General features: G+C 36.3%; 2 protein-coding genes across 2 annotated transcripts; both read left to right on the top strand.

Annotated features, from left to right (window-relative positions):
* Positions 1-2,252: 2,252 nt before the first annotated feature.
* On the top strand, positions 2,253-12,268 carry LOC132630688 (probable anion transporter 3, chloroplastic). The gene is made up of 8 exons (XM_060346246.1): positions 2,253-2,886; positions 7,869-8,095; positions 8,802-9,153; positions 9,281-9,325; positions 10,050-10,196; positions 10,781-10,918; positions 11,064-11,097; positions 11,781-12,268. The coding sequence occupies exons 1-8, from the start codon at positions 2,479-2,481 to the stop codon at positions 11,948-11,950; spliced, it is 1,521 nt and encodes a 506-aa protein (XP_060202229.1). The 5' UTR covers positions 2,253-2,478; the 3' UTR covers positions 11,951-12,268.
* A 432-nt stretch (positions 12,269-12,700) lies between these two features.
* On the top strand, positions 12,701-14,010 carry LOC132633796 (uncharacterized protein At3g17950-like). The gene is made up of 2 exons (XM_060350254.1): positions 12,701-13,694; positions 13,955-14,010. Exons 1-2 carry the CDS (start codon positions 13,061-13,063, stop codon positions 14,008-14,010), a joined length of 690 nt encoding a protein of 229 aa, XP_060206237.1. The 5' UTR covers positions 12,701-13,060.
* The last annotated feature ends 625 nt before the right edge of the window (positions 14,011-14,635 follow it).

Here is a 14,635-nt window from a genome sequence, read left to right as displayed (position 1 = left end):
AATATATCACATATTCAAAATAGAGTTCTAAACAAATATTACTGCTGAATTTCGATTCCCTAACTAATTAACTTAACAAGTCTTTGCCATCACATAATTCAAAAGTAATTAACTTAAAAATCTTTGCCATCACATATGTGTCCTTACTATCACATATTAAATTTACTGCATGTCCCATGTTAATTATTCACAAGATATAATACTACATAATTCACATATTCCCTACAAATTATTAATTAGTTAATATAATTTATCTTTCATTTCAAGAATAATGACTAATTTAGTTTGTATAGACCGGACTCTTTCATGGATCTGAATGTTCCCCCGGCGCCCGATGCTCACCCGGGGCCCGCTGATAGATCAGTATTGTCTTTGTAAAACAATCATAGGTTAGAGTTATTATGGGCTGGTCCTATAGGGATATCTACTAGGCTCCGTCCCCGTAGGCTGCAGAGAGCGTGGACTCTTTTACGCGAGCACCCCCCACACCCTCGCGTGTTGGAGATATTGTTTCTGGGCCGCATCTACCGTTGCGTGTCCGTTGGTCGGGTACAACATGATTGGGCACTCATCACGGCCATGGTTGAGCGATGGAGGCCAGAAACACATACTTTCCATCTTCGCACTGGTGAGGCCACGATTACACTTCAAGATGTGGGGGTCCTCTTTGGATTGCGGGTAGATGGAGAGCTACTATACACTAGGTACGAGCCTCCTCCTGGTCAGACGTGGGCGACAGAGTTGACTAGGCTCACCCACTTCGTGCCTGATGCCGAGGGCCAGATTTCGGGACAGAGTCGGGTTAAGATTAGTGCACTCTGCACTTATTTGGAGGGTCTGGATCCGGTTGACGACGGCACCCCGCAGGACGATGTTGATCGTCATGCCCGTTTGTACCTGCTTATTATATTCGGGGGCATCTTGTTCCCGAACTCATCGGGTGCTTTTGTCAGCTTACGTTATTTGGTTTTATTGGAGCATCTGGACCGCCTGGGAGACTATAGCTGGGGTGGTGCTGTTTTGGCGTATCTTTACAGATGCCTGTGCCGAGCGTCTATTGGTGTTGTCAGAGATGTGTGTGGATTTTTTGCTCTTTCTCCAGGTAATATTTTAATTGTGTCTTCCTTTAATGTAGACAAACCTTTTGAAATGACAACTTAAAAATCGTATTTTCTAATATCGCTTACAGTTATGGGCGTGGGAGAGGATGCTACCTTTTCAGCCCGTACCTAGGCATCACCTCGAGATTGACATGCCTTATGCGAGGAGGTGGACAGTGGGTTTGACCGGGATGTGGATACGCACCACAGTATTCTTCCATTCCAGGACCAGCTTGATCACATGACGGACGATGCGGTAAAACTATTTAAATTTATATTAATAATTTAATTAAACGTCTTTTCTACTTGGTGATCACTGATTTGTATTTATATGTTATGCAGCTATTTATATGGACGCCGTACGCTGCGATATTAGATGGTTTGCCGCCCTTCTGTAGGGCAGGTCAGGAGGTTTGGAGGTCGCAGTGTCCATTGATACACCTGGACATCGTAGAGGATCACATGCCTATAATATATATATATATATATATATATATTATAGGTGCATTGTTTGCTTTCTTGAAAATAAAAGAAAATATACACTGCGGATATGCATTTTTGAGATGTCACATTTTAAATCGTTGCGTATATAATATTCGAAGTTTGAATTCCAAAGTTCTCTGATTAATGTCAATTAATTTTTTTTTACTCCTTTTAGTGGAAAATTATCTGAACTAGATAGTTATATCAAATCAATCAATGCATTACGTATATTTATAGATAGACTTTTAGCCTGCTTGGCTAAACTTATAAAATCAGCTTATTTTAAAAAAATGTTTTTCAAAAAAATACTTTTGGCCCAAAAGCAGTTTATGTTTGACCAATTAATTTAAAAAATACTTTTGAACAACAATTAATGTTTGACTAAACTTTTAAAAAGTGGTTTTAGGTGTATATTTCTCAAAAAAGTGTTTTTGGACAAAAACTATTTTTTTAGCTTCTGTAAACACCCGATACCGATAAGTATTTAGCATGTATTCTGTATATAGTATAAACATGTGTACGTATGTACACAAGATATATGCATCACCAACATTTCTATTTTCTTGTTAGGTAGTAAATATTTTTAAATGGACAAAAATACCCTGAAAGAGTAAAAGTCCTACTCCATAACAAGTCCTTAAAAACTCACCAACCCAAACACGCACTCTTCTTCCTTCTCATTTCTTTCTTCCTTCTCTCACCAAAAATAACCAAAAATTTCTATATAAATGCATCTAATTTATCCTCATCAACAACCCCTTTTCATTATTATTTTGGTTAATATTATCAAAATGGTTCATATAAAGAGCTTGTTCTAGTACACATTACAACAACAAAAAAAAAAAAAAAAAAGACCCATTCTTTTATACCCTTAATTCAAGATTCTTTTTTCCCAATGGAAGCTGTTAGATTTAGCAATAAAATTCAACCACATTCTTCATCTTTTTCAAATACCCATTTTGGATTAATCAAATTTAGAAAAACCCATTTAGGATTTCAACCAAAAATCCAAAAAAAATGGTCAAGTTTGAATCTTTTTGGTGGACAAAAAATAAAAAAGGAAAATTTTTTGGAGAAAAAAGAAAGAGGAATATTTAGTGTGAAGTGTAGAGCAGAGGGAATAGAAAGGGGATTATTGGTAGGTGAAGAAAGAGAGTTTATTGTGGCAGAAAGATATAAAGTGGTGGCATTAATGGCATGTGTTATGTGTTTGTGTAATGCTGATAGAGTTGTTATGTCTGTTGCTATTGTTCCTTTAGCTGCTAAACATGGTTGGAGTAGTGCCTTTTTGGGTATTGTTCAGGTATATTCTTTTTTTGTTGTATGTGATGATGGATTAATTATTTCTAATTTCATAACTAGTTTATTCCAATATTTTTTGTTTTTGTGCATTTGTCGTTGATCAGAATGGTAGCTGTTATTTACCTGCCAAGTCTGTTAATAAATAGGAATACTACTGAAAGAATGGAAAGCAAGAAAAAGCCTAAGATATGGCCAGATTGACATAAATAGCCGCCCACCAAAATAATAGCCAGTAAATATATATTTTTTGTATATCCATGTAATATACATTTTTGATACAAAATAGTGTATATTTTTTTATATTTGGCTAGCGATTGTAATTTTTTTTGGCCGAATGGGCAAATGTGTAACTTGCCCCAAAAAAATGGTGTTAGGTTTTAACTATTTCAAGTGGAAGATGCAAGTTTCTTTACCTTTAAGGAAATGAACTTTCATTCAAGGTACGTCTAGCGGTCAATAAAGCGTGCGAAAATAATAGCCAGCAAATGTATATTATACAAAATATAAACATTTGCTAGCTATTATTTATGTGTATATTTTTTGTATAATATATAATATACATTTTTGATACAAAAATAGTGTATATTTTTTGTATATTTGGCTAGCGAATGTAATTTCGGCCGAATGTGTAACTTGCCCAAAAAAATGGTGTTAGCTTTTAACTCTTTCAAGTGGAACATGCAAGTTTCTTTACCGTTAAGGAGACGTCTAGCGGTCAATAAAGCGTGTGAAAATAATAGCCAGGAAATGTATATTTTTTGTATATTATACATTATACAAAAAATATGCACATGCTAGCTATTATTTAAGTGTATATTTTTTATATAATGTATAATATACACAAAATATGCATTTTTGATACAAAAATAGTGTATTTTTTGTATATTTGGCTAGCAAATGTAATTATTTTCGGCCGAAAGGCCAAATGTGTAACTTGCCCAAAAAAATGGTGTTAGCTTTTAACTTTTTCAAGTGGAAAATGCAAGTTTCTTTACCTTTAAGGAGATGAACTTTCATTCAAGGTGCGGCCAATAAAGCGTGTGAAAATAATGAGAAATAAGATTTTAAATCCCAGTTGAGCCAAAAAATGATAGGTGAAGCTTAAGCTTTAGTGGACGGAGTTATTTGGTGACACGTAGGCAGTGAGACTTTTAATGAGAAGAACTCCGTAGAAAAACGTACACATGAATCATCAAGCTTTGTCTTGTTAGGAAATCCACATTCAGGCAGAGAGTGGGGATGGATTCTGATCTGGGTGGGACCTCTACTCTGGCCTTTGTGTCGTATTTCTGAGAGTTTTAGTTGCTGTTTGGGTCCCTTCTAGTTGGTTTTATTAAAAGTATTTTCCTTGCTCCCAAAAAGGGGTGCCACTTTCCTGTTATTTCTTCAAACATTTAGATATTTGGGCTAATTTGCGCTCATGTCGATTATTTCACTCGGTACTTATTATCTTCTACCAGTGCAAGTACTGAGTAACTTCACCTATTATGTTATGCTTAGGTAAATTGGAAAAAATCACCTAGTAATTTTTGTTTCTAATGGAATTTGAACCTTCGTCTGACATTTATTCACTTTATCAGACCCTTAAGTCACACCGTTGAGGGCAAGTTATTTTTCCTGATTCTAACATTGGTTGGTAGAAGAAGAAAAAGATGTGCCCCCAAGAAAGGGACTTGGGCAGAGAGGGTTGGATTGAAAGAGTAGTCATTGGCACCTAACAACAATTGAAAGTGAAATCCACCTACTAATCTTCTTCATTTTTCAGGACTGTCCCTCCTTTGTAGTAGGTTTATTACTCATTTAATTTATATTAATTTTTTTTTTATTAATCATTTGTTTGAGGGAGGCCTGCTATTCGACTGGTAGCTCTGGAAATAAAACTATTCGACAAGTAGGCCTAGAAATTTTATACTCTATTTTAAATTGATTGGCCTAAGTTGATATCTTAGTCAAAATTATACAATCTGACCACTGAAATATTTTTTAGTTTATCTATTTAGTCTTAGGCAACTAAAACGCAATTATGTGGAGATGATTACTTTTTAACTTTTGAAGTACTTAGATCATATATAATTTAAAGTGTTTAAAGTTAATCTTACTAGTTAAATTAGTCCAATTTAACTACTAAGATTAACTAATCTTTAAACAATTCAAAACGGCACAATGAATACAAAGTACTTCAACTGTTCGTGAAAAAAAAGAAGGGACAAAGAGAAAAAAGTCTGTCCTACTAGCTTACAGAAAGTTCCTTTAGCCTAATTAAGGAGTTTTGGATGATAATGTAATATTGATCAAACATGTAGTCTTTCTATTAATCATCTCATACAATATAACGTCAAAATAAAAGATCTTATAAATGTAATGTATGAACACTTGTTTATTTTGGTGTTTTATTTCGTTATGAAGATTTTGATGTATGTTTTCTTCTCATTTTAAGCCCTTCGAGAACTCACATAATCTCTTAGTGTTTCACCGTACCTGTATCCAGTTACATTACCTTTTTCATTGCCTACTGTGATATCACCTTGTTTGGCTTTGAATCCAACAACAACAACAACATACCCAGTGTAATCCCACAGGTGGAGTCTGAGGAGGGTAGGATGTACGCAGACCTTACCTCTACCTTTGCGGGGTAGAGAGACTGTTTCCGATAGACACTCGGCTCAAAAGAAACGTATTCAATGTAGGATTGCAAGAAATTAAGACAACAAAATATCAAGATACAAAACAAATGGAGCAACACCAAAGTAATACACGCATAAAGATAAAGATTCGGTTTTGAATATTTATCTAAAATGAGAAATTCTTAATCTTTTCTCCAACTTCTAGATGGCAAAACTCTGGATTTATCGCATAACCTTGTCTCAGTTTACTCCTCCATCCACTTTATTCTTTTCTTTTAGGCCTGTACTTTCCCTCAGTACTGATATTATCCAGTAGTTGTGTCATGCTAAAGTTACAATCAGAATTCCTCCTGTGTAAAGGGAAAGTTTATTATTATTATCGATATTAGAGAAATCCTATGGAGATGCTTGGAGGCTAAAGGTGTACCTGTGGCGTACATTAGGGTGATCAAGGACATGTATGAGGGAGCCAAAACCAGGGTAAGGACAGTAGGAGGAGACTCAGAGCACTTTCCAGTTGTGATGGGGTTGCATCAAGGATCAGCTCTTAGTCCGTTCTTATTTGCCTTGGTGATGGATGGATTGACGCGGCAAATTCAAGGTGAGGTGCCATGGTGTATGCTTTTCGCGGATGACATAGTCCTGATCGATGAGACTCGTAGCGGAGTTAACGCTAAGCTGGAGGATTGGAGACAAACTCTGGAGTCTAAAGGGTTTAAGCTGAGTAGGACCAAGACAGAGTACTTAGAGTGTAAGTTTAGTGAAGCACCTCAGGAGGCCGGCTTGGAAGTGAGGCTTGGTACCCAAGTCATCCAGAAGAAAAGTAGTTTCAAGTATCTTGGGTCTATTATGCAAGGCAGCGGGGAGATTGGCGATGATGTCACACATCGTATTGGGGCAGGGTGGATGAAATGGAGGCTTGCTTCCGGAGTGCTATGTGACAAGAAGGTGCCACCACAACTTAAGGGAAAGTTCTACAAAGCGGTGGTTAGACCGACTATGTTGTATGGGGCGGAGTGTTGGCCAGTTAAGGTTTCTCACGTTCAAAAGATGAAAGTTGCTGAGATGAGAATGTTGAGATGGATGTGTGGCCACACCAGGAGTGACAGGATTAGGAATGAGGATATTCGGGACAAGGTGGGAGTGGCCTCGGTGGAAGACAAGATGCGAGAAGCGAGATTGAGATGGTTTGGGCATGTGAAGAGGAGAGACACGGATGCCCCAGTGCGGAGGTGTGAGAGGTTGGCCATGGATGGTTTCAGACGAGGTAGGGGTAGGCCAAAGAAGTATTGGGGAGAGGTAATTAGACACGACATGGCGCAGTTACAGCTTACCGAGGACATGACCTTAGATAGGAGGGTTTGGAGGACCCATATTAGGGTAGAAGGCTAGTAGATAGTCTCATTACCCTGCCTTATTAATAGTCGCATTATCGTAGTATAATTTCTTGTGCTCTAATTTATGCTATTATGCTATTATCTGTTATTTCCTGTGCTTTGATTATTCTATGTTATCTGTGTCGCTTGCGTTACTTCATTTCCATATCGCTTTGAATCTCTTAGCCGTATCTGACCTCTTTTTATGTTTTTATTGAGTCGAGGGTCTCTCGGAAACAGCCATCCTACCTTGGTAGGAGTAAGGTCTGCGTACACTCTACCCTCCCCAGACCCCACGTTGTGGGATTTCACTGGGTTGTTGTTGTTGTTGTTGTATCGATGTTTGAACTTAAACTTTCAGTTCAACAGTACCAGAGTTACCAGATATTTGATTATTTGAGGGGCGATGGTCATTTGCAGCCGCCTGGTCGAACCAGCTTAAAAACACCTTTTGACTTGTTTGTGGTGTTTGGCAGACTTTAAAACTGCTTTAAGCTAAAATAACTTAAAACAGGCCAAAAACTATAAGTTGGTCTATTGCCAAAACCTTTTTTATTCAGCTAAATCCAAACGGGCTCTAAGTTGGGGTAGACCATTTTTGGGGCTTAAAAGCACTTTTTAAATTTGTCAAACACCATCTAAACATAATTATGATTCATGCTTGAGGTTTTCTGTTGATCACACATCTTTGGATAGGAATATTCATGCTCCAAACAGACTATATAAGGGAAGTAGGTTGATGCAGGATGTAATGTCACCATGTCAGTTGGGTATGTAACAGACATGTAGTTGAAGTATCAATTTAAAACCTATTCCCAGCTTCTGCTTCTTCAATACAGAGTAACACATTGACCTGGCCATTGTTCATGCATATAGTAAGGAATATCAAGATTAACGAAAAAGAGTTATAACTAGGCATTGCATTTATTGAGCATATTTTATTGTCTATAATGCTGACGATGAAATAATTGTTTCTTTGCTAGTCATCTTTCCTCTGGGGTTACATATTTTCCTCGGTGATTGGAGGAGCGTTAGTTGACAAATATGGAGGAAAGAAAGTGATTGCTTGGGGTGCAGCTCTTTGGTCTCTGGCCACTCTCCTTACTCCATGGGCAGCAAATCACTCCACAATCAGTCTCTTGGCTATTCGTGCTTTCTTTGGTCTTGCTGAAGGAGTGGCTTTGCCTTCCATGAACACCCTTTTGTCCAGGTAAACACCTAGAACTATAATTCGCTTAATTTGACCGAGCCAAGACTTTTTGGTATTTACTTTCACCAAGTACTTTATAGGAATACAACAATGTTTTGACTTACTATATGGTTAAGAATATACGTAATATTTTTTTCCTCAAAAAAGACGAATATATGTTATAGTATTATCTGTACTTAAAGAATAATTGTGAGCCACAATTTATTTGAAGTTGCCTCATTTTCAGTTTGTGGCGAACTGAGAATACTCCTTCTAAATACTGGAAATGCTTTTCCTAATTGACCTTCACTGTTGTTATTGGCATATTAGTTAAGGTGAAGCTTTTGTGCTCAAGTTGCAGACAGTGACAAGTCCTACAAAGACTAAGTTTGTGTTTTGACTAATCAATTTGAAAAGCACTTTGCCAATATAGTGCAGTAATTTTGCTTGGCCCTAAAAGTGCTTTTGGGAAAAAGCTATCTTTTTTAGCTTTTGAAAAACAACTTTTGCTATTACTCAAAAGCACTTATTTTAGGGTTTAGCTAAGCCAAACAACTCAATTGCCAAACAGGCTATAAGATTTAAAATCTGATGGTTCCTTGTACATTTATTTTGACTATGGCTTGGAGCGTCAAATTAAGGGAAACCTCTATGGCTTTATGTTACGGAAAGAAAATTTCTACAAGCTCAACAGAGGCTGAGTTTGTATGTGCCTCCAATTATGCAGGTGGTTTCCATGCCATGAACGGGCAACTGCTGTTGGAATATCCATGGGCGGGTTTCATCTCGGAAATGTTGTGGGTTTGGTGCTAACCCCATTATTTATGACCTCGGTTGGAATTTCTGGTCCCTTCATCCTTTTCTCATCTCTTGGGCTTCTCTGGCTTACAACATGGATTAGCCGGGTGACAAATGATCCACAAGAAAGCAATTCTATCAGAAAAGCAGAGTTGAGGTTAATCCAAGCAGGGAAATCAGATTCTCCTCCTTTCAAAAAAGGAGAACTTCCACCACTTCGACTGCTCTTGTCCAAAATGCCCACTTGGGCTATCATCTTTGCTAACGTCACTAATAACTGGGTACCTCTTTCTTTCTTTGACTCGGTTCCTTCTTGGTATCAGAGCATATATGTTGTTACTTTTTGTGATAAAATGTTGAACTTTGGAGATTGTATAATGACATTTAAAACTCTTTAACTTGTTGCAGGGATATTTTGTTCTTCTCTCCTGGATGCCTGTTTATTTCAAAACAGTGAGTCACAGTTCCCTTATTTCATCTGCCTTTTTGCCTCTATGAATATCTTGCATGAGTTCATCTCTCTTAGAAGGATAAAAAAAAGTTAGGATAAATACATATTTTGGACCGCTCAAAAAAATAAAAGACAAAATGTATAGGTTTTGTATATTAAGTATAAATACACCTATAATATACATATTTATCCTGTGTCATCTGCTCCGATTTCTGCTATTATCTGTTATTTCCTGTGCTCTGATTATCCTGTGTTATCTGTGTCGCTTGCATTATTTCATTTCCATATCGCTTTAAATCTCTTATCCGAATCTCTTAACCTTATTTGACTTCTTTTTATGCTTTTATTGAGCCGAGAGTCTTTCGGAAACAGCCGTCCTACCTTGGTAGGAGTCAGGTCTGCGTACACTCTACCCCCCCAGACCCCACGATGTAGGATTTCACTGGGTTGTTGTTGTTGTTGTTGTTGTATAATGTACATATGACATGCTTAATCAGTGTATATGTTTTTGTATATTTTGGCTAGCACCCATAATTAATTTTGGCCAACGGGCAAAAACTAAAAATAAAAAAGTACCCTCTACCTCTATATAATATGTCATAAGTTACATTCTTTAACTTTTGGTTGCGAATATGATAGGACCTTAAGTGTTCAGACTGAGAGCCTATTATCAGAAAACCTTGAAATTTTTTCTGATATGACTGAAATTGTTACCGTTGTTACTAGGTTTTTAATGTGAATTTGAGGCAAGCAGCTTGGTTTAGTGCAGTGCCTTGGGGCACAATGGCAATCTCAGGCTATGTCGCCGGAGCTGCATCAGATTTCCTAATCAAAGCAGGGTACTCATTGACCTTTGTCAGGAAAATCATGCAGGTAATTTATCTGCCTTTCGAAACAGGTTTCTTTTTCCTTTTAATGGGCACAAAGGGCAAAAGGATTTATAACTTTTTTCGGGTGACATAATACGAAATTTGTAGTTTACATTGTCAATAGTGATCACAAAGAAAAGGCCTATAATGATATGATGTTTTCTCAAGAATTACACCTTTGAAGAAACAGTCATGAACAAGTCATCTATTACATTTATTATATAGCACAAGAGTAGTTCTTCGTTTCCTCGCACTTCTACTCCCCAATTATCATTTATAGATATGAAAAATACGTGGATAATCCGTTTCTTTTCTATTCGAAGTGGGGTACCGTGCTACTTAAAGAACAGGAATTAGCGACAGACAAATTTTGTAGCTAAACAACAAAATCCGTCACTAACCAGAATAGCGCCGGATTATCAAAAAAATCTATTAGCTACGAGCAATTTAGCGACCTTTTTTTTTTTTTTTTTTGAAGTGCCCTGATCCAAAATCTTGGTCTATTTTTCATCTGAATGTGTTCATTTTCAGGATGTGTATTGAAATTTTTACCAAATTCCCACGTCTATTATGTCTTAACTATTGCAGTCTATCGGTTTCATCGGACCCGGGGTGGCTTTGCTCTGCTTGAATTTTGCCAAAACACCTGAGGTTGCATCAGTGCTGATAACTATAGCCCTGAGCTTCAGCGCTTTCAGCCAAGCTGGTTTTCTACTCAATATGCAAGTAAGCCAACATATCGCAATTCTATAATCTCTCACAAGTCACTGTTGATTCTTCCTTCAACTAACCTCTAAAGCTATTTATTGACAGTTAGTTTTACTCTGAAAGAAAGTCTATTTACTTAGCTTGCCTTTTTCTTTTTGGACAGGATATTGCACCTCAGTATGCAGGATTTCTACATGGTATGTATTTATAGAAATCTTACTTCTGCTACTCTAAGGGGTTGTTTGGTTGCGGTCTAGTTATATTGGGTTTATAATGCAACAGTAGTTAATGCGGTGAATAATAGTGCAGGTATTGTTAATTAGGTGAATAATGATACACAGGCTGTCATGCAATGAATAATAATACACGGATTATTATGATGGACTGCATAATTTAAGGATATTTTGTCTTTAAATACTTTTATCCACGTATTGCTCCGCATTAAAAGAACACTGAGAGATTCCCTTATAGGTTACTAGAATTAGTAATAAAATGTTTGGTTTGCGGTATTGAACTCCATATACCAATAATCAAGTTGTATTAGTCCTATAGATATTATATTAGTTATGCAGGATTTTATACCGGAAATCAAGGTTGCATGTGTAGGGGCGGAGGGAGAGTGTCCATTACAGGTTTGGCCAAACACAGTAGCTTTGATTTGAACTCCGTATTTGTCTTAAGAATGCATTGAATATGTACAAATTATTAACTCAGAACCTGGTAACTTTAAAAGATTAGAATCCAGAATTCATAAGCTTCAAATCCTGGCTCCGCCTCCATGCATATGTTATACGGAATTTTGTATGGAGACTAAATTTTCTTATACTTCAAACCAAATAACCTCTACGCGCACCTAACATGTTTTCTATTATCCAAACAGGGATTTCTAATTCAGCTGGAACACTGGCAGCTATAATCAGCACAATTGGAACAGGGTTCTTCGTACAGTGGCTAGGATCCTTTCAAGCATTTTTAACACTCACTGCTTGCCTTTACTTTATCACAGCCATCTTTTGGAATATCTATGCCACTGGAGAGAGAGTTTTTTAGACTATGAACAGTCTAATATATTCTCCATGATGACTTATATGAGGATAAATTCATTAAGAGATAGTAGTAGGAAAGACCACAAAGTACATGCTTTATAAATATTCCATTTTTTCTTTTCACTCTGTCTCATAGATGTGAGTGAGCAATATATTTATTTATTTTTCATGTGTAGTTTTATTAATTTGTCTTTTCAGTAACAAAGGAAAAGGAATAGCCTACTTGTTCATTTTTTACCCTTGTAAACATTTTACTTACTTTTTAGAAGCATAGCCATAGACTACTCAGGTCAAGAAGAATTATGGCAGCATTGTTGTTCTACTCCTATTCCTACACTCTGCAGACCACTGAATTTGAATCAATTTCAGTTTTATGCACTACCGGTTTAAGAATTATCTACATAATCAGGTCATTTAAAAGATAATTGCAAGTAATTTTATTTAATAACATTGATTGGTAATTTAGAATAAAGGGTAAAATCACATTGATGGTATAAAAAATGTGCTATCCTGTCGCTGTATATAACCTAAAATCAATTTGAACAATGACAACACATTGCGACCAGTATATCTCTCTTTAGTGCATTGGAGGGTCCACAATTTAGACGTACTGCTGTGATGAAAGAAAGTGAGTTTTGAGATGTATATCTAACTTTTATTTGTACTTTTTGTGAACACACATATATATAAGGTTTGATCTCAAAACATTAAATTATGATGAGCCTCCAAACCAATAGTTGGATCTGTGTAACTGCCTGGCTGGCATACACTAACTACTATTTTCCTTTGCATGGTGAAAGTTGCGAATACAAAGATTCATTTGGAAGCATGACTAAAATTAGGTTTGAGAGGTAATATATAAAACGAACTTGTGAGATATAGAAACAGAAGTTCTTTATGGAGCAATTATTTCAAATTTCATTCTATTAGTAAGTTTTTGACATTTTGTAATATCAAATTAAGACAAGTTATAAGTCTTAATTTGATCATTAGTTTAAATTTTGTATTTTTCATTAGCCTTTTTTGGCTACGGTTATACAAACTTCTGGATTTTTTGATAAAAAAAAAAAAAAAAAAACCCAAAGGCTATATGCAACAGTGCTAATTTTTGGTCATGGCGCAACAGGAAGAAGGATGGCCTTTGGGATTGCAGCCATTAAATTTGAGAATAGGTTTGGGTAATAGAAGCAGGGATGGATCAACTTCATTCAACACTTCACTTAGTGACTCTCTTACTTCCTCCACAGATTCTTCCTCAGATTTGGACGCTGAGTCCACAGGGTCTTTTTTCCATGATAGGAGCACAACACTTGGAAGTCTTATTGGTGTTAACAGCATAATTAATCTCTCAAGAAGATCAACAAGGGGAATTAGACCAAATGGTGTAATGACAGAGGTACAAAAAAACAACTACAGGTCTAAAACAACAGCATGGTGTTTCTCTTTGTGTCCAAGAAACAGCACAGATGCTAAGAATGTAATGATGATAAGGAACAGTGACAGTAATGCTCCATCACTTGGTCATTTTCTTGCAGTTGAAAGAAGAGCTGCTAATGAACATAATAGAAGAAGCCACCACCATAGTCCTTTGATATATGGACCTGACGAATTTGCAATGGCATTGCCTAATAGAGACCAGAATTCATTGTTTGCCAATGGCCAAATTGCTCCACCTCAGTTGAGTCCATGGTCATCAGGTTCTGATGATATTGAAAATAGACAGAGGACCAACAGAGAATTAGGAGCCCGTTTGGATTGGCTTACAGCTTAAAGCTGTTTGCAGCTTATAAGCTGAAAAAAATAAGTTGGGGTAGTCCAACTTATTTTTTTTGGCTTATAAGCTATTTTCAGCTTATAAGCTGCTTTAGATAAACTAAGTCAAATGGGTCCAATTATTTTTTTGAGCTTATTTTAAGCATAAAATGACTTTAAGCTGCCCAGCCAAACACTCAAAAAAGCTGAAAACAGCTTATAAGCCAACTTATAAGCCAATCCAAACGGGCTCTAGATCATGATGCACATGGACAAGGTGCTCCACTTTTGTTTCCATGCATGTGTGGATGATATCTTATAGAGTTTGAGGCTTTGGTACAACTCTGTGTATTACCTGATTTTTGTTTCTAATTTGGTTTTCTTGAAAAAAAAAAAAAAAAAAAAACTACTAAATCCTATGAAATGTGAGAAGGCCCTCAAATTTTGGTCCAGTGATAAGAACACAACATGTGATATGCGGGTCAAGCTGACGTTACAAGTTTGAATTTTGCCGCTGCAAACAAAAGTCTTAAATTTAAGTGGAAAAAAATTGTACAATCCATCGAATTTCAAATCATATGCCTCTAACTCTTGAGGATTTATAGATTATCGAGAAAACTTTTGAAATGTGAGAATAAGAGTATCCAGTGATATCTAAGGGGATTACTCATCTGAACCATAAAATTCATAATATAATACCAATATTTGGGGCAATAAAGTGTTAGTAGATCCATCTATAAAGTTAAAATTTTCACAATTACAAATGATATATATTAGATTTCCTGTAAGAAGAACCTTGAAGCAACTCAAGAAAATCAATCTCTGGAGAGATCATGTGCAAACAATTACAAGTATACAACTAACACAATACTAATGTCATTACTTTAATGATAACAAGCCTAATAGTACCAAATAAACTTACTTAACGAAAGATATG

This window comes from Lycium barbarum, chromosome 3, assembly GCF_019175385.1.
Source record: "Lycium barbarum isolate Lr01 chromosome 3, ASM1917538v2, whole genome shotgun sequence".
In the NCBI taxonomy this organism is placed as follows: domain Eukaryota; kingdom Viridiplantae; phylum Streptophyta; class Magnoliopsida; order Solanales; family Solanaceae; genus Lycium; species Lycium barbarum.
This window is presented reverse-complemented; position numbering and strand designations above follow the sequence as displayed.